This window comes from Ranitomeya variabilis, chromosome 4, assembly GCF_051348905.1.
Source record: "Ranitomeya variabilis isolate aRanVar5 chromosome 4, aRanVar5.hap1, whole genome shotgun sequence".
NCBI lineage: Eukaryota > Metazoa > Chordata > Amphibia > Anura > Dendrobatidae > Ranitomeya > Ranitomeya variabilis.
Genome location: NC_135235.1, coordinates 741,279,765 through 741,305,508, shown reverse-complemented (window position 1 = coordinate 741,305,508; position 25,744 = coordinate 741,279,765). Strand labels below are relative to the sequence as shown.

At 43.8% G+C, this 25,744-nt stretch overlaps 1 protein-coding gene across 1 annotated transcript in view; it reads left to right on the top strand.

Moving 5' to 3' along the window:
- Positions 1-23,053, top strand: part of LOC143768021 (uncharacterized) — a 43,301-nt gene extending 20,248 nt beyond the window's left edge. The window contains exon 7 of the mRNA XM_077256665.1: positions 21,579-23,053. Within this exon, the coding sequence (XP_077112780.1) occupies positions 21,579-22,783 (1,205 nt within the window). The 3' untranslated portion in view covers positions 22,784-23,053. The remainder of the gene's footprint in view (positions 1-21,578) is intronic.
- Positions 23,054-25,744: the final 2,691 nt, after the last annotated feature.

Here is a 25,744-nt window from a genome sequence, read left to right as displayed (position 1 = left end):
AATTTCTCGATTCAATTAATCATCAATACATTTTAACGTGCTTTGTGTAATATTACGGTGTATAAAAGTAAAAAAAACAACAAACACTTGTACAATTCCCCAAATATGTTTGCTCCAACAATTAACTTTTTTTTGTCATACATACTGTATAACCTGCTTTGGGTGAAATTTGTTTGTTTGAAATAAAAAAGAAAAATTGGCCTGCTAAAGATCTACAAATTTGATTGTTCCAAAACTGATTATTGTCATATATACTGTAGAACATGGTTTGTGTGAAACCTCCTTAGTTAGAAATAAATTTAAAAAAAATGGCCTGCTACAGGTGTAGACATTCGGTCCTTCGCTACTCTGTCCCAAGGTGCCACTATTTGTGCTGCTGCAGTGTCTCCGTGTTATTCCAGCGCTTGTCCACTATTCTCACCCATGCCTTTACCAACATGGCTACTGTGATTGTCCACTTAATGTCCAAAACGTGGATATTCACTTGTTCATAGGGATGCTACATTTCCCTGATGGCAAACAGAGTGAATATTGTGGAGACTGGGCCCGAGTCCCACCCTGGCATGGAATGTGCTACTGACACGGAGGATTGCTGGCCCTACTTCTATCAGGGTTTCCTCCACTTCCTACTCCAGTTCCTGGAGTCCCTACTGCTCTTCTATTATCTTTGATATCTCAGAGCACATTGTCCTCATCAGCCAGAAGCTGGAAGCTCTGCAGCACTGCCTTAGCAAAGCGGAAACAGACTGCACTGAAGCTAGTTTGTCTAGGAGACAAACCGTGCACCGCTGCAGAGTTATTGAAAAAAATAACAGACCAGACAGATCTGTGGCTCTCTCCGCAGACCCTACAACCAGCTATGGTGGTGTGTGATAATGGGTGTAACCTGGTGGAGATTCTGAAGCAGCATGCGGAGCGCCCGCCTGTACCCAGGGGTTACTCTGTACCTGGTCCAGTGGTCATTAAAGGGGAGGTCACTGTGGCAGCGACCTGGTCCGTTGCCCTGGGCATCCAAATTAAAGGGAAAGGTCCTTAAAGGGGTTATTAGTAATAAGACTGTTCGTGATGCCACCTGTGGTATTCGGTCAGGGGTGACCGACACTGCTTAAGGGGGTCCTCTGGGGAGTGATGGTACTGCAGCAAGGATGGTATGGCTTCCCACAGTTGAAGCTGGGTCCTCAGGGCTCACAATGTATTTGGCAAGGATGGTGTGGTGCCAGAAATAATCAGGTGACACAAGGTTGCAATCTCTTTACCTGTTTTACTTGTGGTTTACGTCCACAGTCCAGGGTACCAGCAACAGGTGACGGTGGAGCTCAACTTCCCTTTTGGGGGTGTTACATTCCCTTTAATTCTCATGTTCTTCCCTCTGGCATGTTCTACAGATGCAGCGCTGTCTGATTCTCCTCTCTCTCTGTCCTGAAGCTGCAACACCACGTGGCTGCATGGCTCCAGCTTTTCTGCTCACTCTCCTCTCTCCTCCAATTGTCTCTCTCACAGTCTCGCACAATCTCATCTAACTCCTCCTCCAAGCCAGAACATATATCTAGGGAAGCTCCCCTGATACCGGGTTCTGAGCTCCTTCTTCTGGCCTGGAATCAGAACATGTTGCATGTGTATACCACCTGTTAAAGAGATCCTCCTCACTTCCAGACATGTCATCACCCTCCCCACAAGGAAGGCGACACCACTATAACAACCTGTCTCCTTGGGTGTTACACATGCTTGTGTAAGGTAACTAAGCCAGGTAGTTGTTGGCGAGCTGCTGCTTCCGCACACTCTCTCACCCTACAGACAAAACATGTCCCAGTCCTGGAGTGCTGCTGTGTGTGGGGTGCACCGCACTTACTTGTGGCCCCATAGGCCTCCACTGGCTCCATGCTCCCATCTTCCAGAACCTTCGCAGCAAACAATCTAGGGGACACTGAATTTGTTAATATAGTCAAACTTTTACTTGGCAGCTTTCCGTCATTACAATCAGACATATAGGATAGGGCTTAACGGGTTAAGGTCTTACCTACAGGTATCAGACTTAACTTTATCCCTATTTCTCTGTATGGGTAGAGCATCTCTCTTGCTAGCACTAGGAATTCTTCACCACAAGCAATGCACCTGAATTCCATCACCTCCTGTCTTTTAGAGTTTAAGTCCATCTTTTCCTGTAGCGCTGTAGACTTAGAGCGCCTAAAAGCCCCAATGTCCATCTCATGTTTCCTAAGCCTAAAGTTGGATTCACATAGAACGGTTTATTGGCAATGCACTGCCTTGAGTAACATCACGCTGTCCCTAGCAGCCTATTGCCTGTGACCACTACAGTCACTTCACCACACTTTCTCTAACTGAACTTGACCCTTACTGAACTTGGCACTAACCCTCAGTTGCTGAAAACCTACATAGAGTTGCCAGAACTTCTGGTCAAGCTACACCACATGGGTGCCCACTTCTGCAAGTCAGCAACAGCTACCGCCGCTCTGGCAGTGTTGCAGCAGCACATGCAAGTGCCAGCTTGTCCAACCAAGGAGGAAAGGCGAGGGAGAGACACATCAGGCACAGGAGAGGCAGGAGTACACTGGCAAAGGCCTGGCCCAATTTGATGACACCCTCCCAGCGTCCAGGCCCTGATGACTGGGTATTTTTTGACAAGGATGGAAAACTTTTTAAATATGGTCAAGCAATACCTGGCTAACAAAACCAGCATATTCTATAATTCCTCTGTGACCTTCAGATATTTTGTCTCAAAGATGGACACCTGGCATGATCTGTCCCTCTATGCCTTTGAGGTGTTGTGCTGTCCTGCTGCTGGTGTCTTGTCTGAGCGAGCTTTTAGTGCCTTGGGGGGGCACATAACAGACACGTGCTTTAGCCTGTCAACAGAAAGTGCTGACAGGTTCACGCTGATAGAAATGTCAGGATTAGACCCGGCATTTCCACAACACTAGATGACAGCAGTACATAGTGTCAGGATCACACTCAGTCGGAGCAGCCTTTGGAAGTGGGGAATCACCAGAAATAATACACAAGACACGTCTTGTATAGTGTATCACTGGGAAGTCTCTGAAGCACGCCTGCCTTCAATGTGCTATCCCTTCTTTATATAGTTGTATCGGTAGGTTCAGTGGTTATACAAGTTTTGCATGTTTAAACAAAGAGACAAAACAGGAAAGAAAGAAAAAACAGTTTCGTGGGCGGCAGTTTCACAACAAACAGTACAAAGGCAATTCCACAGACAAGAAAAACAGGATTTCATACTATAGCTAAAATGTCCTTGAATGGACAGGTCAATATTTATCACAAATTCTTTTTTGTGGTTCATTGAGGTAACCATTTTTGTTCTGCTCTTCACAATCCCCCCTTTGACATATTCCATTCAAAACCTTGTCATATAGACGATCATTTTAGTCATTCTTTTGGTGATATTACAACAAAAAAAAAACAAAAAACAAAAAAAACTTTATATTCTCGCATCCATTACACAAAATTTATTTGTGCATACCGAGATACCCTTGAGTACAACCTTGAATAATACATATATAATTACAATAACCATAACTGTATGTATTAGGCTTTGCATAATCCCGGTAACCCACCCACCGATCCCTCTGAACCAATTGGCCGGGTTAAGAAAAGAAAAGGTATCTGACCACCAGCTATCCTTATTTTGGTCATTGTCTTTGTCATACTGATCCCTGAGTCGTTGTACGTCTTCTAATTTAAATCTCATACTCATAGTAGTACTATTTGGGTCTATATAATGACAGCAGGTGGGTCCGATGATTTGACACATACCCCCTTGTGAGGCAGTTAGGTAATCCAATACCAGGGTATGTTGGTTAGTGACTATTATAAGCTGATTCTGTACAGCTATACTAGTATTTAATATGTCCAATATATCCCAAATCTGGTCATCTAGATAATCCGTGGCTCTAACTAATTTATCCCACATCTGTGTTAACATTATTAACATCAATATCATGAGTCTTATACTGCTTTTTTGCAATGGCTTGCATGTATCCATGATGCCTTTCCTTCAAGCTTGACTGCTGTTGGAGTTGTTAACAGGACTTGGAAAGGTCCGTCAAATCTCGGTTCCAGAGTCTTTCTGGTGTGTCTTTTCACGTAGATTTGATCACCAGGTTCCAACTTGTGGCCTCCTTCGAGATTTTCTGGATCTGGAAGGGAAGCAAAAACTTGCTTATGCACTTTAGTTAAACGTTTTTGTAATTCTTGTACATAAGCAGTTAAAGTCTCAGTATTCAACATCAGTTGTTGTGGAAAATAACAACCCAAATTTGCTGCTCTACCAAAAAGAATCTCATGTGGTGACAGCTTAGCCTTCCCCCTTGGGGCGTTTCGGATGGAATACAGGGCAAGTGGTAGACACTCGGTCCAAGGCTTTCCTGTTTCTGCCATGGCCTTCTGGATTTTTAATTTTATTGTTCCATTTAATCTTTCCACTTTACCTGAACTCTGTGGGTGATACGGAGTGTGAAACTGGTTTTCTACTCCCAACATTTTCATAACATTCTGGAATATTTCCCCAGTAAAATGGGTACCCCTATCTGACTCGATCACCTCAGGCATGCCGTAACGGGGTATCAGTTCATGTGCTATTTTAATGGCAGTAGTTTTTGCTGAGGCTTTACGAACTGGATAAGCCTCTGGCCACCCTGAGAACATGTCCACACACACAAGCACATATTCGTATCCATTGTACCTAGGAAGTTGGATGTAGTCGATCTGGAGTCTTTGAAAGGGATACAGTGGTCTTACATGATGCTTGGTTGGGGTTTTAATGGTCTGACCTGGATTGTGTGCCAGGCATATAGCGCATGCAGAACACATGTTCCGAGCGAAATTACCAAAGCCTGGAGCCAACCACCTTTCTTTTACCTTGAGCGTCATACCATTTGCCGACACATGCGTGGGTAGGTGGAGGTCACTTGCCACTGCGGGGTACCAGGCTCTGGGTAAACACAACAAAGTTCCTTTTTTCCATAATCCTTGCTGATCTTCTGCCCCTTTTTTCTGCCACTGCCCTCGTTCTTCGTCGTCTACCTGTTTCTGAGCTTCCTTCAATCTCTCCTCATCATCTTCAGAGCTATCTAGTGTGTGGGCATGATGTAAGGGTTTACGTGCTGCCTGTTTTGCTGCCTTGTCGGCTTTATCGTTACCCCTGGCTTCCTCGGTGTCGAGTCTCACATGTGCAGCTACCTTTATCACCGCTATTTCTTTAGTTTCTTGTGCTGCCTCCAGAATCTGTCTAATGAGGGAGGCATGTTTAACAGGTTGGCCTGAAGCAGTCATATAACCTCTGGCTCTCCATATTACGCCAAAATCGAAAATAATGCCATGTGCATATCTAGAATCAGTGTATATGTTTGCGTGTATGCGTTTGATAAGTCAATTACCGTAAAATATGCAGCAGTGCTGGGAATTTGAGACAGTAAGGTATGAGGATTCGGTACCACAGGGGTGACCGGTGCCAAAACCTTATTGATTTCCCGTAAGTTGTGCACCATGCGATATTTCACCATAGTTTCTTTGGAGGACACTTTCTTTTTAACAGGATATAAGGGTGTATTGGCGGGTGACCTGATTTCTACCAAAACACCTTGTAACACATAATCCTGAATTTGTTGAGAAATCGCCAGTTCTTGCTGGGCGCTGATGGGGTATTGCCTAAGCTGAGGTAAAATGGTTCCCGGGGCAGTTTCTAACAGTATAGGAGCTACTGATAAAAACCCTACATCAGTGTCTCCTTTTGCCCATAGGCTGTCAGGAACCCGAGACAAGTCAATTTTTGCTTGTTGAGTGTAAATTTCGGGAAAATCCTCCATTGCCTGTATTCTAACATATGGTTCCAGAGTTTCTGCATCTTCAGGGATGGTCAGCATAACTGTGCCATCTTCTCTAAAATGGATGTTTGCATGCATTTTACTTAAGACATCAGTACCCAACAAGCAGGTAGGTGCACCTTTAGCAAATAAAAATTTGGATACAAAAGTTTTAGGGCCAAAGCTCACATTTAAAGGTTTTGTAAAGGGCAACGCCTGAATTTTACCATCATACCCTTCTGCATATGTAACGTTTGAGGATATATTGTCAGGATATGGTAAAAAGTCCTGATTTAAAATGGAGGATGTTGCTCCCGTATCTATCAGAAAAGGTACATTTTTACCCTCAACCTCAACTTGTATTATTGGTCTTCTAGAAGGAAGAGAGACCTGCATAACTTTCAGTCATTCTGAGCTGTCTGTTTGATCAGGCACTGGGTTATTTATCCTATTTTTGGGTACAAAGGTTCCTGAATCTATATCTGCTTTTCTCTCCCTACATTCCCTTTGGAAATGTTCTGGCTTCTTACAGTAATGACAAGTAAACTTTTGATTAGCAGAGCCAGTATTAGCCTGTGCAATTCTTACTGGCTTAGAATTTTCTCTTAAGTCCATTTCTATCCCTACAGCTTTCTGTCTAGCCAGGTGTGGGTCTTCCAAGGTTCTCCAATCAGGGGTTGCGGCCTTAAGCTTTTCCTTCACTTTTGGAGACAATCCATCTATAAAGGTTTTTGTAACTAACCTCATCATTCCTGGAGCGGTTAGATCCATGCCTTCATCTCTGAAATTATTTTCTACACTTAGATAATATTCGTCTACTGATTGTCCAGATTTCTGAGCCACCACTCCCGTTGTTCCTCTCTGCCTCTGTCTCTCCCTCATGAAAACCATTAAGTGATCTACAAATTGCGTACCTGATTCTATCGTTTGTAAGGCACCATCTCCTGCCTGGGGCCTATGTACCTGTAGATTTGCTAATAGCTCCTGGAAGAGTCCAGGAGTCATTTTCATTCTACATAATTCTTCTCCATCTGCCCAAACTCCTGCGTGAGTCTGCATAATTTGCTGTATATATTGTGCAAATCTAACTGGACACTGGGTGGGATCTGGTGCGTTATGCAAGAGAGACATGCCTTCAGCGGGGGACCAAGGGAAATATTGTCGAGTTTGGTGGTATCTAGTTCCCATTACTCCGTCAGCACCAGGTTCCCTAAAGGGTCTTGGTACTACCCTAACAGGGGCAAGTACAGTGCCATGTCTAGGTGTACCACAGGCTAGGCAATCATTTCTCCAGTCTGGATTTTGTTGTCCACAGTGCGGACATACCCATCCTCCTGGTCCGGCTAAACTTTGAGGTGGTGTTTGGAGAAAAGATGGGGCATGTGGGTTAAGGTATGGGGGTGGGGTATTTTTAGATTCCACATTTTGTTTTTCTCCACAGCCTGCGGGTCTAATACACCACTTTTTACTCTGTTGACTATATGTCCATCCCTCATTTTCTGCTACCCTAGAGACATCAATCAATGCTTGGATCTGATCTATCCATTTCTTGTCTCTGATTATGCCTTTTTTTCTTTCCTGAATTCCTTCCCATAGTTTTCTACTAAAAGCTTCTGCCCTAGTAACTCCAAACTTACTAAAAATCTTTCTCAGCCCCTTAGTGGCATCTTCACCACTTCTCTCCTTTATGATAGTATAGATATCTAATTCTTCTGGTTCCGACTTTGTTTGCTTATTCCCCATTTTCTTATCCTGAGCTTTCTTGCCCTAGGTGGCGTTTGGGTATGAGAATACCTCGTTACCTTCTTCCTAAGGAGCTAGGATGTCTTTTCTTGCCCTAGGTGGCGTTTGGGTATGAGAATACCTCGTTACCTTCTTCCTAAGGAGCTAGGATGTTTAAACTGTGTTGATGTAAGAAAATCCTGATTCCTACACCTATAGCAAACAACACAAATGCAACCAGACAGAAAAAGGAAAAAGAACATACAACGTATCTTGTCCCAGGCTAATTTATCTGTCCTGGGCTCATACTATCATACACAACGTATTCTTGTCCCAGGCTAATTTATCTGTCCTGGGCTCATACTATCATACACTTATCCGTCACCAGGTTTTTGTCAAAGACAGGATCAGAGATTGAACATAGGCGCGGAGGTCTCCCCGAAAGGACGCAACCACGTTGCCCAGTGGGACAGTCACTTCTTCTGTTTCAACACCCTGGGCGGCTTATAGGGCTATTCCCAACTTCCACACACCTTTTATTCACATTCACTCTCATTCAATGCCGTACTCCGTGAGGTGATCAATTCCTAAATAGTTCAAGAACCCGAGCTATAGGTATCCTCCTCTACTAGAACTACCCGCTAAAGAACACGACACAGAAAATCTTACGGACAGTGCAGGGCAGATATAAGAGATCTAACAGTGTCTCTTACCTGGCCAGGTTTTTGTTCATCTGCCGTCCATTATCCCAGATTTTCTTTTCGTTCGTATTCTGCCGGTGTTCCTTGAAGGAATACACAGACCTCGGGTCCCTGTTCAGGCGCCAGGAAATGTCAGGATCACACTCAGTCGGAGCAGCCTTTGGAAGTGGGGAATCACCAGAAATAATACACAAGACACGTCTTGTATAGTGTATCACTGGGAAGTCTCTGAAGCACGCCTGCCTTCAATGTGCTATCCCTTCTTTATATAGTTGTATCGGTAGGTTCAGTGGTTATACAAGTTTTGCATGTTTAAACAAAGATACAAAACAGGAAAGAAAGAAAAAACAGTTTCGTGGGCGGCAGTTTCACAACAAACAGTACAAAGGCAATTCCACAGACAAGAAAAACAGGATTTCATACTATAGCTAAAATGTCCTTGAATGGACAGGTCAATATTTATCACAAATTCTTTTTTGTGGTTCATTGAGGTAACCATTTTTGTTCTGCTCTTCACAATAGTGTTTTTAATCTTCAATATTTGAATGAGGCCCACCAGTTGTTGTCTTCAACGGTCTATCGATGACTTTATTTCCCTCCTTATCACATTTTTCTTTCTGCAAAGCCTTTTATGAGTGCAGAAGTTCCACAACTACATTTTCTTAAATTTTTTTTTCTCTAGTCACCTTCCACGACGGCATATGGAGGTTGTCTCTTTGCCCTAATGGGGAACAGGAAACACAGAGGTTAAAAGGACCTCCCACCTCCCACTTGCCAGTGTCTTTCCTGTTCCCCATGGGACAGGGAGAGGTTTCTTCATGTGCTGTAGTGGCCGGTGACTACGGTACCTTTTGCAGGCGCTGCCTGTCTAACCGGGCAGCAGATGGTCACCTCTGGCCTCCTCCTCGTGCTGCTCCCGTCGTCCTGCTCGCAGGTCCTCGGGACCCCCTCCCGGCCTTCCCGCACCCCCACGAGGGCAAAGCAGGCCTGGGTTCCCTAACCGGGCTCCTCCTGGAGCTGCCCGGCGTCCTCCTCCTCCATGCTGTCGGCTCGGCGTTCCGGAAGTGACGTCGGCAGGCTCGCGCGCGTCACTTCCGGTTTCTTCATACACCCTTAAGCCGGTACTTCCGGGTTTCGCCGGCCGGCGTGTCGGACCGCTCAGCTCCCTCACCTGGATCCTGGAGGGGGAGGGGGATTAATCGCTGGAGCAGGTGCTAGGACGGCGTCCATAAAAGCCTGCTGAACCACCACTGAGGTAAGGCTATCTCCTTCAGTATGGATGGTTCTTCATGCCCCGTATCTGCGGAGCCCAGCGCCACCCCTGCCTCTGTGAGTGTTGCAGGGATGGGATCCGAGAGGAGTGTAGCAGGGGTTAGAAGTCCTCACCCCTCTCTCCCTTTATATATTTCAGGGAGAAAAACCTGCCCCTAAAGGTGCCTATAGGAAAAAGTGCCCTATCTGTTCCACTAAATGTCCTCCTAACTGGGACAAGAAACTCTGTCAGTCATGTACTGACAGAATAATAAGAGCTGAGCAGCCATCACTATTGGATGAGATTCGCTCACTAGTAAAACAGGAGGTACAATCTTCTCTGGCAGCCTTTACACCTCCACCCCCACCTCCATCTCCGCAGCCACAACCTCATTCCCCGGCTAAGAAGAGGAAGATTCAGGTTGTGGAATCTGACTCTGATTCGGATCTCTCTCATGCCTCATCTGTTGGCTGGGAGGATCCAGTATCACCCAAAGCTGAGGTCAGGAAGTACCTTTTTTCCTCAGACTATATTGAGGATCTAGTCTCTGCCGTCCGTAATACCATGGGACTAGAAGAGGAACCTGTACCGCAGTCCATACAGGATCAGATGTTCGGTGGTCTTTCATCGGAGAAGAGAGTGGGCTTCCCAGTTCATGCCAATATTATCAGTATGATTAATCAGGAATGGGAACTACCTGAGAGGCGTCTCAGTACTCCTTCAGAAATGAAGCACAGATTTCCGCTTGAGGATGACCTTAAATTAGATATCCCCAAGGTCGATGTGCAGGTGGCTAGAGTCGCCAAAAGAACTGCACTCCCCTTTGAGGATTCTTCTCAATTGAAGGATCCCATGGATAGGAAAACCGAAAGTCTCCTCAGAAAATCATGGGAAACTTCTGCAGCTATCCTTAAGGCTAATGTCGCCGCCACCTGTGTGGCAAGAGCCCTCTCCTGCTGGCTCGAGAAATTAGAGAATCACATATCTCAAGGTACCTCAAGAGGCGAGATAATGGATTCCCTACCCATTCTGCATAAAGCTACAGGGTATTTGGCGGACGCTTCTCTAGAATCTGTAAGAGTCGCCGCCAGATCCCTGGTACTTTCCAACTCTGCCAGAAGAGCCCTCTGGCTTAAGCTATGGAGTGGGGATATCACCTCTAAATCTAAACTCTGCACCATACCCTTTAAAGGAGACTACGTCTTTGGTCCTGCCCTAGACGATATTCTCGATAAAGCCACCGATAAAAAGAAGGCGCTCCCTGAGCAAAAGCAGCCTAGGAAACGTTTTTTTCGTGACCCACAACCTCAGCCCTCTCAAGCAAGAGGCAAAGGAAAAACTGGCAGGTGGAGCTATGCAAAGGGTAGGGGAAAAAATATTTTCGTCCCGCAACAGCAGCAGCAGCAACAGTCCCAGCAGGACAAACAATGACTCCGACCCGGTGGGGGGAAGACTCTCGAAATATGTGGATCAGTGGGAGGATATCACCAGCTCCCACTGGGTTCTCAATGTCATCAAGGAGGGCCTGTTAATAGAGTTAATTTCTCCCCCACCTCAGGGTCTAAAAGTCACTTCCCTTCCATCATCAAGGGATCGCAGCCTACTATCCTTAGGTCTCAAAAACCTTATCAGATCAAATGTAATTTCCCCAGTCCCACAATCAGAGTAGGGAAAAGGACACTACTCCCGACTCTTCCTGGTTCCCAAACCTTCGGGAGACGTCCGGATTATTATAAACTTAAAGGGTCTGAACCAGCACGTAAAATATCGCAAGTTCAAGATGGAGTCCATAAGATCTGCGATTCCTCTAATAGAACGTCACTCTTTTATGGCTACCATCGATCTCAAGGATGCGTATTTCCACATCCCTATTCACCCGAGACACAAAAAATATCTCAGGTTTGCGATACAGGGGAATCATCGGGTGGAGCACTATCAGTTTGGAGTCCTTCCCTTCGGCATTTCATCAGCACCGAGGGTGTTCTCCAAGGTGATGGCAGAAGTAGTGTCATTCATCCGAAAACAAGGTGTCTGTATAGTGCCCTATCTGGACGATCTTCTGATAAGTGCAACCACAGCCCACATATGGATAGAAGCAAGGTGAGACACCAGACAGGAAATGTGTATAAAAAACGCCTTTATTGAATACAATTGGCAAACATACGTATATTTAAAATACATATAAAACAAAAAAGTACACAGAAGGACCAAAATAATATATACTTATACAAAAATATATAAATGATATATAGAAAAATGGCTGACCTCACCCGTAATGCCTATAAGATAGAGGATGTGACTCCCACCCCATACATAAATCTAAAAAGCCATATATATATATATATATAAAAGCCGATGCAATAAGAATTAAGTCAACGTGAGAAAAGAGATGTATATAAGCACCACTATTTTGATAGTGCTTCTAGTGATTCACTGATGTGAATACTAAGCCACATAGACCAAGAGTGCAAAATACAAAAGGATATATGGTAAGAATGAAATCAGTATATCGTGCAAACACTAGTGTACACTCCACATTACAAACCCATGTGCAGAAAAATATGAAAATATTTAAAATATAAAATCCATGTGCCAAGCAGCACAAAAAGTGAAAAAATAAGCACAAAAAATCCTCATATAAGAAAGTGCAAAAAGTGCAGTATTGCCACTGGGTGAGAACAAAATGCACGGTATAGTGCTGTATAAAATTTATATGGCGAAACTGTGTGGAAAACTATTACTGACCCAATATTGGGCCAAAAGCATACTAAGGGGTCACTGAGGATCGCATAAGGCAGAAAATGCCGCCGCGGTCCGAACAATCACACTGTGATAACAGTGAAGGGAGCACACTATACCTCAGATAATGACTCAAATCAGCGAGGTCAGCCCGGTCCTCATGTGAACGCGCCCCGACGCGCGTTTCAGATAGTAATCCTTCGTCAGGGGGATGGCCATCCGATTACTATCCGAAACGCGCGTCGGGGTGCGTTCACATGAGGACCGGGCTGACCTCGCTGATTTGAGTCATTATCTGAGGTATAGTGTGCTCCCTTCACTGTTATCACAGTGTGATTGTTCGGACCGCGGCGGCATTTTCTGCCTTATGCGATCCTCAGTGACCCCTTAGTATGCTTTTGGCCCAATATTGGGTCAGTAATAGTTTTCCACACAGTTTCGCCATATAAATTTTATACAGCACTATACCGTGCATTTTGTTCTCACCCAGTGGCAATACTGCACTTTTTGCACTTTCTTATATGAGGATTTTTTGTGCTTATTTTTTCACTTTTTGTGCTGCTTGGCACATGGATTTTATATTTTAAATATTTTCATATTTTTCTGCACATGGGTTTGTAATGTGGAGTGTACACTAGTGTTTGCACGATATACTGATTTCATTCTTACCATATATCCTTTTGTATTTTGCACTCTTGGTCTATGTGGCTTAGTATTCACATCAGTGAATCACTAGAAGCACTATCAAAATAGTGGTGCTTATATACATCTCTTTTCTCACGTTGACTTAATTCTTATTGCATCGGCTTTTATATATATATATATATATATATATGGCTTTTTAGATTTATGTATGGGGTGGGAGTCACATCCTCTATCTTATAGGCATTACGGGTGAGGTCAGCCATTTTTCTATATATCATTTATATATTTTTGTATAAGTTTATATTATTTTGGTCCTTCTGTGTACTTTTTTTGTTTTATATGTATTTTAAATATACGTATGTTTGCCAATTGTATTCAATAAAGGCGTTTTTTATACACATTTCCTGTCTGGTGTCTCACCTTGCTTCTATCCATATGTGGGCTGTGGTTGCACTTACTTGGTAACCAGTGGGTCTCCACTAATTTTCCACAGCGCACTGGCTGTTCTTATAGTGAGATGTATGCTTGATATAGATCTTTGTTATATTTACTGTATATATAAATGAATACCACTGTGCTCTGTGGATCTGCTTAAACGATCTTCTGATAGTAGCTTCCACCGAGATAACCCTGATATCCCATGTGTCTACCACCCTAGACATTCTGAGATCCCTAGGTTGGATTCCGAACCTACAAAAATCTCAGCTTCAACCTGCAAAAACCAGGAGATTTCTGGGAGTAATGCTGGACTCAGCAAGACAAATGTCCTTCCTCCCGGACGATCACAGACTTCCCCTACTAGCAAAAATCAGGAAGTTCAAAGAGATGAGGTCCCCTACTCTGCGAGAGGGAATGTCGCTGTTGGGCTCCATGACAGCCTGCATACAGTCGGTGGCTTGGGCTCAAGCTCACTCAAGGACTCTCCAAGCCCACATCCTAGACAATTGGGATGGTCGACCTGGCACTCTTACCAAGAGGATCCACACTCCGGGCAGAGTGAAAGCCTCTTTAACATGGTGGATGAAGCCCAGGAACCTTCTGAAAGGAGTATGCTGGATTCAGTCCCCTCTAACCACCATCAAGACAGATGCCAGCAAGAGGGGCTGGGGAGCCATAGTAGACCATGTCCCCTATCAGGGCCAGTGGAGCCAATCGATTTCCGAGAAATCATCAAATTTCAGGGAGCTCAAAGCTGTGGAAGAGACCCTACTAGCAGCAAGTCATCAGATTTCGGGTCAACATGTACAGATATACTCGGACAACATGACCACGGTGGCCCATATCAGGCACCAGGGCAGTACAAGAACCCTCAGTCTAATAAAGATCTCTGCTCGAATCTTTTCTTGGGCCGAAAAGCACCTACTATCCCTGTTGGCAATCCACCTCAAGGGAACTACAAATATTCAGGCAGACTACCTAAGCCGCCAGGAAATCCATCCTGGCGAGTGGAGCCTGGACCCTCAAACATTCAACATGTTGGTACACAGATGGGGTCATCCAGACGTCAACCTCTTTGCCTCTCACCAGAACGCAAAGGTCGAAACATTCTTTTCCTTGAACCCAAGAGACAATCCCAGGGGGTTGGATGCTTTAACCCAAGATTGGCCGTTTCATCTAGCTTATGCTTTTCCGCCAATCCCAATCCTTGCCAAGGTTCTACGGAAGATACGCCTAGAAAGGACTCCAACTATCCTGATAGCTCCATTGTGGCCCAAAAGGAGTTGGTTCAACCTAATTATCCAACTACAAGTGGAGGGACCAGTAATGTTGCCGATAAAGCACGATCTTCTTTCTCAAGGTCCCATTCTCCACCCAGACCCTCAGAAGTGGAGCTTGGCGGCGTGGTTGCTGAAACCCAGGTTTTAAGGGCTAAAGGACTATCAATTCCGGTCATAGCTACCCTACAAAAATCGAGAAAACCGGTGACCAACGCCATCTACAATAAGATCTGGAAAAAGTTTTCTTCATTCTGTCTGCCTAACCTTCCAGACCCCCTCAAGCCTAATATACCCATCATATTGGATTTTTTACAAAAAGGCTTGGAAATAGGTCTCAGGCCCAGTACCCTCAAGGTCCAGGTCTCTGCACTTAGCTCGGTCTTTGATCAAGATTTAGCGAGTCATCGCTGGATTAAAAGGTTCATGACATCAGCTACTAGAATGAATCCTAGAAAACAGGTCATAGTTCCCCCGTGGGACCTCAATGTAGTTCTCCAAGGTCTGACAGGTTCACCCTTTGAACCACTATCTTCTTGTTCTCCACAAAACCTAGCCTATAAAGCCGTGTTCTTGGTAGCCTTTACTTCAGCCAGAAGGATTGGTGAATTACAGGCCTTGTCTACACGAGAACCTTATCTCCTGGTAAGAGATGATTCAATTGTGCTTCGTCTTGATCCGTCCTTTCTTCCGAAGGTTATCTCTGACTTCCATCGTTCTCAAGAGATTTTCCTACCAACCTTTTGCCACAATCCAGCAAACTTGGAAGAAAGAAGATTCAACACCTTGGATGTTCGGCGTGTTCTTTTACAATACTTGGACCACACCAGTACATTCAGAATTGATCATAACCTATTTATCCATCTCTCAGGACAAAACAAAGGGAAAAAAGTAGCCAAAAGTACCATCGCTACATGGATCAAGAAAGCTATAACGGAAGCCTACCTAGCTCAAAACAAATTACCTCCAGTAGGAATCAAAGCCCATTCAACCAGATCTACATCGGTTTCCTGGGCAGAAAGAGCAGGCGCATCTCCGGAGCAGATTTGCAGGGCAGCAACGTGGTCTTCACTCCATACCTTCTCTAAACATTACAGACTAGACGTATTGTCCAATAAGGACTTAGCCTTCGGCCGTAAAGTACTCCAGGCCGTTGTCCCTCCCTAGTGCCAAATTATTTGGTATTCCTCCATATGCCGTCGTGGAAGGTGACTAGAGAAAATAGAATTATTCTTACCGTTAATTCGGTTTCTAGGAACCTTCCACGACGGCACTAATTTCCCACCCGATATATATTCCTGGATTAGTTCTGGGATTCTAAAGGTAAAACCAGTGCAATGGTCTCAGTTGTAAGTCACTGGCAAGTGGGAGGTGGGAGGTCCTTTTAACCTCTGTGTTTCCTGTTCCCCATTAGGGCAAAGAGACAACCTCCATATGCCGTCGTGGAAGGTTCCTAGAAACCGAATTAACGGTAAGAATAATTCTATTTTATGAGGCATTACATTTGATGCCATGAAGGGTATATGGATGGCCATGTTTGTAATTTTTGCCACTTGGAGTATAGTTTTGAGTTTAGAGTACCACTGCATGACAATTTGAACAGAATGTATAGGAGGACCTCCCTTATGTCTAATACACGGTGTATCTGAGTCCCTCATTTTTGACACTTCTTGCTTTCTTCATAAATTACACTGAAATTTCCAATTTTTTAAGTTAAAAATCAATTTCGGTTTACTTTAAATTATAATTTTTTAGTAAATACTTTTTAGATTTTGCCTTATATACAAGTCATTATACAGTAAAAAATTTTCTTAACATATTTTTTCCCTGTAACCTCTAATTTCTGTGTTCTAGAATGACATGTTTCAGTCCCAACGGCCACATGTTTCACAACTGTTTAGACAGCTGCAAAATATGTGGGGATTACCTAGCCACATACTCTAATTACTCCAGAGAATTTTCACCATTAGATACTTGTTTGACTGATGAAGACTGTTGAGTTTGATCATTTCAGTAGATGTTAGGGTATGTGTCCACGGGCCGTATTACATCCAGAATAGCTTCGGATTGAGCGCTGCGTGGAGCCGCAGTGTTCAATCCGCAGCGTCCAGATGTTATAGCATAGTGGAGGGGATTTTATGAAATCCCGTCTCCACTGTGCATGGTAACACGCATCTGGCGGCCCTGCGATTCCGGACATGTGGCGCGTCTTTTTAGAACGCAACATGTCCGTTTACCTTGTGGCGATGCTGTGCCGCCGCAAGGTAAAACACAGGGCCCTATGTGTGGGGTGCGATGATTCTGGATGTGTGCAATGAACACATCCGGCATCATCGCGTCTACAGAAGGGGCGGACCTTTGGGCGGAGCGATTTTTCCGCTCCGTCCAAAGCGCCGGCCATCCTGAACGTGGACACGTACCCTTATTGTCTTTACTCACAGGTTTTGACTACAGTAGTTAATTCCCAAAATACTCTGATTTAACCACTTCCAACAACCAGTTTTACTTCCCAATCGGGCCCCATATTTCAAATTTTACATGTATCACTTTAAGTGGGGATAACTTTGGAATTCATTAAAAAGTGTAATAGGAAACAAGTGGACCTTACCAATTATTTTCCAACTTCTCTTGAATCCATCAATACCCTATATATGGTTGTATTCCACTGTCTGGGCACATGGTGGGGTTAAGAAGAGAAGGAGCACCATTTAGCTATTTGAATGTAAATCTTGGTGAAATGGTTTGGAGACACAATATATTCATGGTCACCTGGCAGCTCAAAAGATGGTTACTACGAACAGGCTTGGCACGAGCTACTCTGTTTTCCATATCCCAGGGATTGCCTTGCTGATCCCTTTACAGGATATACACGGATTTGGTCTTACACAGAGACCCTTAGGCTTGGGCCATGTTGTTACCTGCTGTTCTGTTGTGTGAGATGGGAAGAAGGATAGTCAGGTTACCAGGTCAGAACCAGGAAGGCAGAGAAAATACCAAATCATAAAATGCAAGAGTAGTCAGTAAATGGGCCAGGGTCACAATAGGTATTTAACCGCTTCATAACCCAGCCTATTTTGACCTTAATAACCCGGTCTTTTTGTAATTCTGACCAGTGTCCCTTTCTGAGGTAATAACTCAGGAACGCTTCAACGGATCCTAGCGGTTCTGAGATTGTTTTTTCGTGACATATTGGGCTTCATGTTAGTGGTAAATTTAGGTCGATAATTTCTGCGTTTATTTATGAAAAAAACGGAAATTTGGCGAAAATTTTGCAATTTTCACATTTTGAATTTTTATTCTGTTAAACCAGAGAGTTATGTGACACAAAATAGTTAATAAATAACATTTCCCACATGTCTACTTTACATCAGCACAATTTTGGAAACAAAACTTTTTTTTGCTAGGAAGTTATAAGGGTTAAAATTTGACCAGTGATTTCTCATTTTTACAACAAAATATACAAAACCATTTTTTTAAGGGACCACTTCACATTTGAAGTCAGTTTGAGGGTTCTATATGGCTGAAAATACCCAAAAGTGACACCATTCTAAAAACTGCACCCCTCAAGGTCCTCAAAACCACATTCAAGAAGTTTATTAACCCTTCAGGTGTTTCACAGCAGCAGAAGCAACATGGAAGGAAAAAGTGAACATTTAACTTTTTAGTCACAAAAATGATCTTTTAGCAACAATTTTTTTATTTTCCCAAGGGTAAAAGGAGAAACCAATTTGTCCTGAGTACGTTGATACCTCATATGTGGGGGTAAACCACTGTTTGGGTGCATGGCAAGGCTCGGAAGGGAAGGAGCGCCTTTTGGCTTTTTGAATGAAAAATATCTCCAACCTTTAGCGGACACCATGTCGCATTTGGAGAGCCCCCGTGTGCCTAAACATTGGAGCTTCCCCACAAGTGACCCCATTTTGGAAACTAGACGCCCCAAGGAACTTATCTAGATGCATAGTGAGCACTTTAAACCCTCAGGTGCTTCACAAATTGATCCGTAAAAATGAAAAAGTACTTTTTTTTCACAAAAAAATCCTTTTAGCCTCAATTTTTTCATTTTCACATGGGCAACAGGGTAAAATGGATCCTAAAATTTGTTGGGCAATTTCTCCTGAGTACGCCGATACCTCATATGTGGGGGTAAACCACTGTTTGGGTGCACAGCAATGCTCAGAAGGGAAGGCGCGCCATTTGACTTTTTGAATGGAAAATTAGCTCCAATCGTTAGCGGACACCATGTCGCGTTTGGAGAGCCCCTGTGTGCCTAAACATTGGAGCTTCCCCACAAGTGACCGCATTTTGGAAACTAGACCCCCCAAGGAACTTATGTAGATGCATAGTAAGCACTTTAAACCCCCAGGTGCTTCACAGAAGTTTATAACGCAGAGCCGTGAAAATAAAAAATAATTTTTCTTTCCTCCAAAAATGATTTTTAGCCTGCAATTTTTTATTTTCCCAAGGGTAACAGGAGAAATTTGACCCCAAAAGTTGTTGTCCAGTTTCTCCTGAGTACGCTGGTACCCCATATGTGGGGGTAAACCACTGTTCGGGCACACGTTGGTGTTCGGAAGGGAAGTAGTGACGTTTTGAAATGCAGACTTTGATGGAATGCTCTGCGGGAGTCACTTTGCATTTGCAGAGCCCCTGATGTGCCTAAACAGTAGAAACCCCCCACAAGTGACCCCATTTTGGAAACTAGACCCCCAAAGGAACTTATCTAGATGTGTATTGAGCACTTAGAACCCCCAAATGCTTCACAGAAGTTTATAACGCAGAGCCGTGAAAATAAAAAATCATTTTTCTTTCCTCAAAAATAATTTTTTAGCCTGCAGATTTTTATTTTCCCAAGGGTTACAGGAGAAATTGGACCCCAAAAGTTGTTGTCCAGTTTCTCCTGAGTACGCTGGTACCCCATATGTGGGGGTAAGCCACTGTTTGGGCACACGTCGGGGCTCGGAAGGGAGAGAGCACCATTTGACCTTTTCAACGCAAGATTGGCTGGAATCAATGGTGGCGCCATGTCGCGTTTGGAGACCCCCTGATGTGCCTAAACAGTGGAAACCCCTCAATTCTAACTCCAACACTAACCCCAACACACTCCTAACCCTAGTCTTAACCCTAATTCCAACCCTAACTCTAATTCCAACCCTAACCCTAAGGCTATGTGCCCACGTTGCGGATTTGTGTGCGGATTTTTCCCCACTGTTTTTGAAAAATCTGCAGGTAAAACGCACTGCGCTTTACCTGCGGATTTACCGCGGATTTCCATTGTTTTTTGTGTGGATTTCTCCTGCGCATTCCTATTATGGAGCAGGTGTAAAACGCTGCGGAATCCGCACAAAGAATTGACATGCTGCGGAAAATACAACGCAGCGTTTCCGCGCTGTATTTTCCGCACCATGGGCATAGCAGATTTGGTTTTCCATAGGTTTATGTGGTACTGTAAACAGGATGGAAAACTGCTACGAATCCGCAGCGACCAATCCGCTGCGGATCCGCAGCCAAATCCGCACCATGTGCACATAGCCTAATTCTAACCCTAATTCCAACCCTAGCCCTAATTCTAACCCTAACTCTAACCCTAATTGTAACCCTAACCCTAAATCTAACCCTATCCCAAAGTGCAACCCTATCCCTAAGTGCAACCCTATCCCTAAGTGCAACCCTATCCCTAAGTGCAACCCTATCCCTAAGTGCAACCCTATCCCTAAGTGCAACCCTATCCCTAAGTGCAACCCTATCCCTAAGTGCAATCCTATCCCTAAGTGCAACCCTAACCCTACCCCTAACCCTAGTTCTAATCCTAACAGAAAAACAAAAATAAATATATTTTCAGTATTTTATTATTGTTCCTACCTATGGGGGTGATAAAGGGGGAGGGGTTATTTACTATTTTTTTTATTTTGATCGCTGTGATAGAACCTATTACAGCGATCAAAATGTGCAAGGAACTAATCTGCCGGCCGGCGCCCATGCGAGAAGACCGAGGACACCGGGACTAGGTAAGTATGGGGGGGTGCGATCGGACAGCGGGGGGGCAGAGGGGAGGACGGGGGAGGTGCGGAGGGGAGAGAAAGGCGCTTAGGACAGGACGGAGGGGTACGGAACACTGGCGGCGGCGGCAGATCGCCGCCGTCAGTCGGTGGGGGGGCCAGATCGGGGTCTCCAGCCATGGCAGATGCTATTGCAGCTTCGGCCATGGCTGGATTGTAATATTTCACCAATTTTCATAGGTGAAATATTACAGATTGCTCTGATTGGCTGTTTCACTTTCAACAGCCAATCAGAGCGATCGTAGCCACGGGGGGCGAAGCCACCCCCCCTGGGCTGAAGTACCACTCCCCCTGTCCCTGCAGGTCGGGTGAAATTGGAGTTAACCCTTTCACCCGGCCTGCAGGGACGCGATCATTCTGTGACACAGCATATGCGTCACAGGTCGGATTGGCACCGACTTTCATGACGCATACGCTGTCACAGGTCGGGAAGGGGTTAATACAGATGCCGGAAGCTGAGCACAGAGGGCTGAACCAGAGGAGAACAAGCTTGTGTCTGGCATCTTCCAGCAGAGCTGATATTGCTGGATTGGTTTCTAGAAGCCATGTTGCTTTTCAAAAGACTTTGAGCCACTAATAATGTGGAAACCTGTTTTTCCACTGACAGATGATGGACCTAAGTGGGGACTTTTTTTTCAGATGACTAGAGTTTTTATTATTTTTTGTACTTTTGCCTACCGTACAGTTTGGTGGCTTTTTATTGGATATTTGGGAAGCAGAGTGAACAAAAAGTTGAGCATCACAATCTACTCGTGCATCTTATGAGATTTTCTATTAGCCTATGAACTGTACTTGTCTTTGTAAATCAATATTTTTACACAACTTGCTATTCTTTACAGTTTTAGTAGAAATGTTCTAAAATTTAAGTCAATAATATTTTATTCCGAATTAATAATTGATTTTATTCTTGGCAGATGACTGTGCAAGGAGATTAGAGGGACAGCTGACATCTTCAGTTTTTAAATCTGATGATCTTGAGATTCCACAGGATACAATTGAAGTGAATGCCATTACTCCAGATGTACCATCATCCTTTCACAGCTATGATCTCTCATCTGATCCTTTCAAACAGGTCCTGTCTGTTGATTCATTACAGACTACTAAGGAAAATCAAAGTCACAAAATAAGCATTAAAAAACTAACTGCTCATAAAGCAAAAAAAACATTTTCAGGTTTAGAATATGAAAATAATTTACCTTTTCAAAAATCTTTTCTGAAACATAAAAAAATTTGCACAGTAGAGCATAACTATTGTTCCAAGTGTGGGAAATGTTTTAACAAGAAATACAATCTGGTTACTCACCAGAGAACTCACACAGGGGAGAAGCCTTTTTCCTGTTCAGAATGTGGGAAATGTTTTACAGAGAAATCAAGTCTTCTCAAGCATCAGAGAATTCACACAGGGGAAAAGCCATTTTCATGTTCAGAATGTGGGAAATGTTTTACAGAGAAATCAAGTCTTCTCAAACATCAGAGAATTCACACAGGGGAGAAGCCATTTTCATGTTCAGAATGTGGGAAATGTTTTACAGAGAAATCACATCTTGTCATACATCAGAGAACTCACACAGGGGAGAAGCCATTTTCATGTTTAGAATGTGGGAAATGTTTTATGGATACATCACATCTTATCACACATCAGAGAACTCACACAGGGGAGAAGCCTTTTTCATGCTCAGAATGTGGAAAATGTTTCACAGTGAAATCATATCTTATCAAACATCAGAGAACTCACACAGGGGAGAAGCCTTTTTCATGTTCAGAATGTGGGAAATATTTTACAGCGAAATCATATCTTATTAAACATCAGAGAACTCACACAGGGGAGAAGCCTTTTTCATGTTCAGAATGTGGGAAATGTTTTAACCGGAAAATGCATCTTGATAGACACCAAAGAATTCACACAGGGGTGAAGAAATTTGTATGTTCAGAATGTGGGGAATGTTTTAACCGGAAAACGCATCTTGATAGACACCACAGAACTCATACAGGGGTGAAGCCATTTTCATGTTCACAATGTGGAAAATGTTTTGTGAAGAAATCATCTCTTCTTAGTCACCAGAACAATCACACAAGGGAAAAGCCTTTTTCTGTTCAGACTGTGGAAAATGTTTTGTGAAGAAAACATCTCTTTTTAGACACCCGAAAAGTCTCATAGGGGAGAAGCCTTTTTTTATTCTTAATGTGGTAACTATTTTGCTTGAATATCAACTCTTCATAAACATCAGAAGATTCACACAGGGGAGAAGCTTTTCTAATGTTCAGAATGTTGGAAATAGTTTAACCAACAACAACCTCTTGTCATTCCTCATGATTGGCCTCGTTAGAATAAAAACATCTCATCTCCGCTTCCGTGTCGGCACCGTTCCAGCAGTGTCGGGACTCACATTCCCGAAGCTCACATAAGGTTGTTAAATCACACGAGCCCTGTTAGGTGACGGCTGTACTGTGTCCCCTCCTTTGGATTCATTGAATATCAACTGGAATCCAGGGCTGCAGTTCATCTCTGACTTCCTTGCCATGTTTTATTTGTCCGAAGGTGGGGATGGCGACACCGGTGCTGATTGGGGGCAGGTTTCACGTGCTGTAACAATGTCACATGAACCTCGGGAACGCAATTGCCAACACCACTGGAAAATGAGAGAGAGAATCCATTACCATACCTAGAGTGTGAAAAACTTATTGACCGTGAAAAATAGATGAGGAGAAACAATATATGTTATTGACAAATTGTACAAAAAGATATAACAGACAGTCATATAATGAAATTAGAGGGGGAAATTACTTAACAACTTACCATAGGTTTTTGTCCATAAGACACTGGTATAGAAAACATTAAAATCCATAAAACAATACCTGCCTATAAGCCCCAAATCAATAGTGGTCAGATCGCTGACTCCAGCCATGTAATGTTTACCATCTATATGGAAAGGTAAAATAGCGATAAAAAACATAGCGGCGATCTTGAACTTCTTCAGGAGTGAAGCTATTGTTAATATTGGGAATTTTATAAAATCCTGAAAGGCTGAAAACATCCCACGACCCGGGCCACGTGAGGTCATCAAGGAAGGGGTGTCTGGGTGTAACCTAGGTGCTGATAAAAGGTCAAGGATAATTATGATCTGGGTTCATGCAGAAACATACAGATCAGTGTCTGTACGATCCCGTTCACTGAACGTTCCCAAAGTGATTAATTTTTATTGAATTTTTCAACATGCAACAAAAGACAAAACCTATCCAAACCCCCTCCCCCACTCCTTGTTTTCGACCACAAAGCAGTTATCAAGTATCTTATTATATTAATCAACATATATAAGCTGAATACGGCAATCTGTACACTCATGTGCAAATAAACATTATGAAAGCTAAGTCCCAAGTCTCCAAGTTCTTTAGTTTTCACCTGAAACGGGAAGGACTTTATGGAAATAGATTTTATGTGCATCATTCCAGGGACCTTAATCAGACATATCTCACTTGACACAAGTAATAAAATTACCCAGCACCCAGGGCCGTATTTATAGTTTATGCTGCCCTAGGCACTTTTAGTGCTGCCTCCCCCATTGGTGAGTATGACACTATCGGCAGTGACTTTGGCAAAAATCGCTGATGTGAAAGTAGCCAATTGCAGCAGATCCAGCAGTTTTTCCACATCTGCCATGTAACGGATCACTTACGGCAACACCTGCGTTCGGCCTTATTCATTCCCTATGGGACTTGTGGACATGTATGGCTTTTGCAGCTTTGCCGCGATCTGGCAAATGCGGTACTTGCAGCAATGGGAAAAAACACTATCAGTTTTTTTTTTTTTGGGCTCACCGCAACTGCAAAACCGCAAGTGCCGCACATGTCCGCAAGTAGCCATCACTACCTGTCCCTGTACCTTGTTATCTCATCCCTAACCATCACTCCCTGACCTAAAACTACACTATAAAGCTTTAGAAAAACAATTTATTAACTGACATATTCCTATGATAATGAGGGCGTTGACTGGGATAGGTAGTCTCCGGGTCTCCATTCTGTCTCTCTGTGCCCACCCTCAGTCCCTGCCTCACTGCCTGTGCTGCACTGTGCACAGACATCGTTCCACTGGACCCGGTAACCACCGCTCGCAGTAGCATACCGGCAGAGGTGTATCTAGGTTTTCTGGCACCCGGGGCAAGAATACATTTTGGCACCCCCCTTCCCAAGGACATATGCAATTTGCACACTTAGTCTTGTACACACGAGCCGCTCTCCCTAATGCTCTCAATGTTCAGTGAAAAACAGAGAAGCTAGTTGTCACAGGACCATAAGTATGAAAATAAATCGCATATGAGTGAAGTATCTATGTGGCAACTCCTGTAATAAAGAGCTGAATCCTGACATCACAGGCTTCTGAATTCTCACAACTAATGCATTGCACACTTTTAGGATTCTCCCTTTTCGGTGGACAGTCATATCAGCTCAAGCATACGATTCATATACTTCTGACCACATTCCGACTAGACGTGCCCCGCCTCACTCAGTTCATTTTCATTGAGTGAGGCCACACATGTCTAGTCAGCACGTGCCCACTTGTATGTAAATCACCAGCACAAGAGAATCCTGACAGTGTGCAGTGCGCACAGTGAGAATTCAGAAGTCTGCAGTCACAAAGAATGACTGCATACTCATTACAAACCTGGACATCCCCTTTAATGCTCCTAACATAAATAAAATCATGAGTTAGTCAGTATCACAAATAACATTTACCTCCAGGTACCTTATAGATGACGTTGTCTCTGGAGTCATTCTCCTTTTCTTCATCTTGTCCTGACTCCATGATGAGTTTTCTCATCCACAGCTCGTCTCTGCAGACTTCCATCTTCTCCACTCTTTTGCAGAAAATCTCCACATGATGCCCTTAAAGATAGAAGAGTCATTAAAATGCTCCTGAATAAAAAATTGCCCCTCACTATATTGTCTGCACAAAATATGACCCCCCACACTGTCTGTCTTATGGTACTTGCTCTTCACACTGACCTCTCCTTTCCATGCCGGCCCCCTCTTCACACTGTCCTCTCACACTGTGTTCCGCCTATAGAGCCCAGTATTTATACTG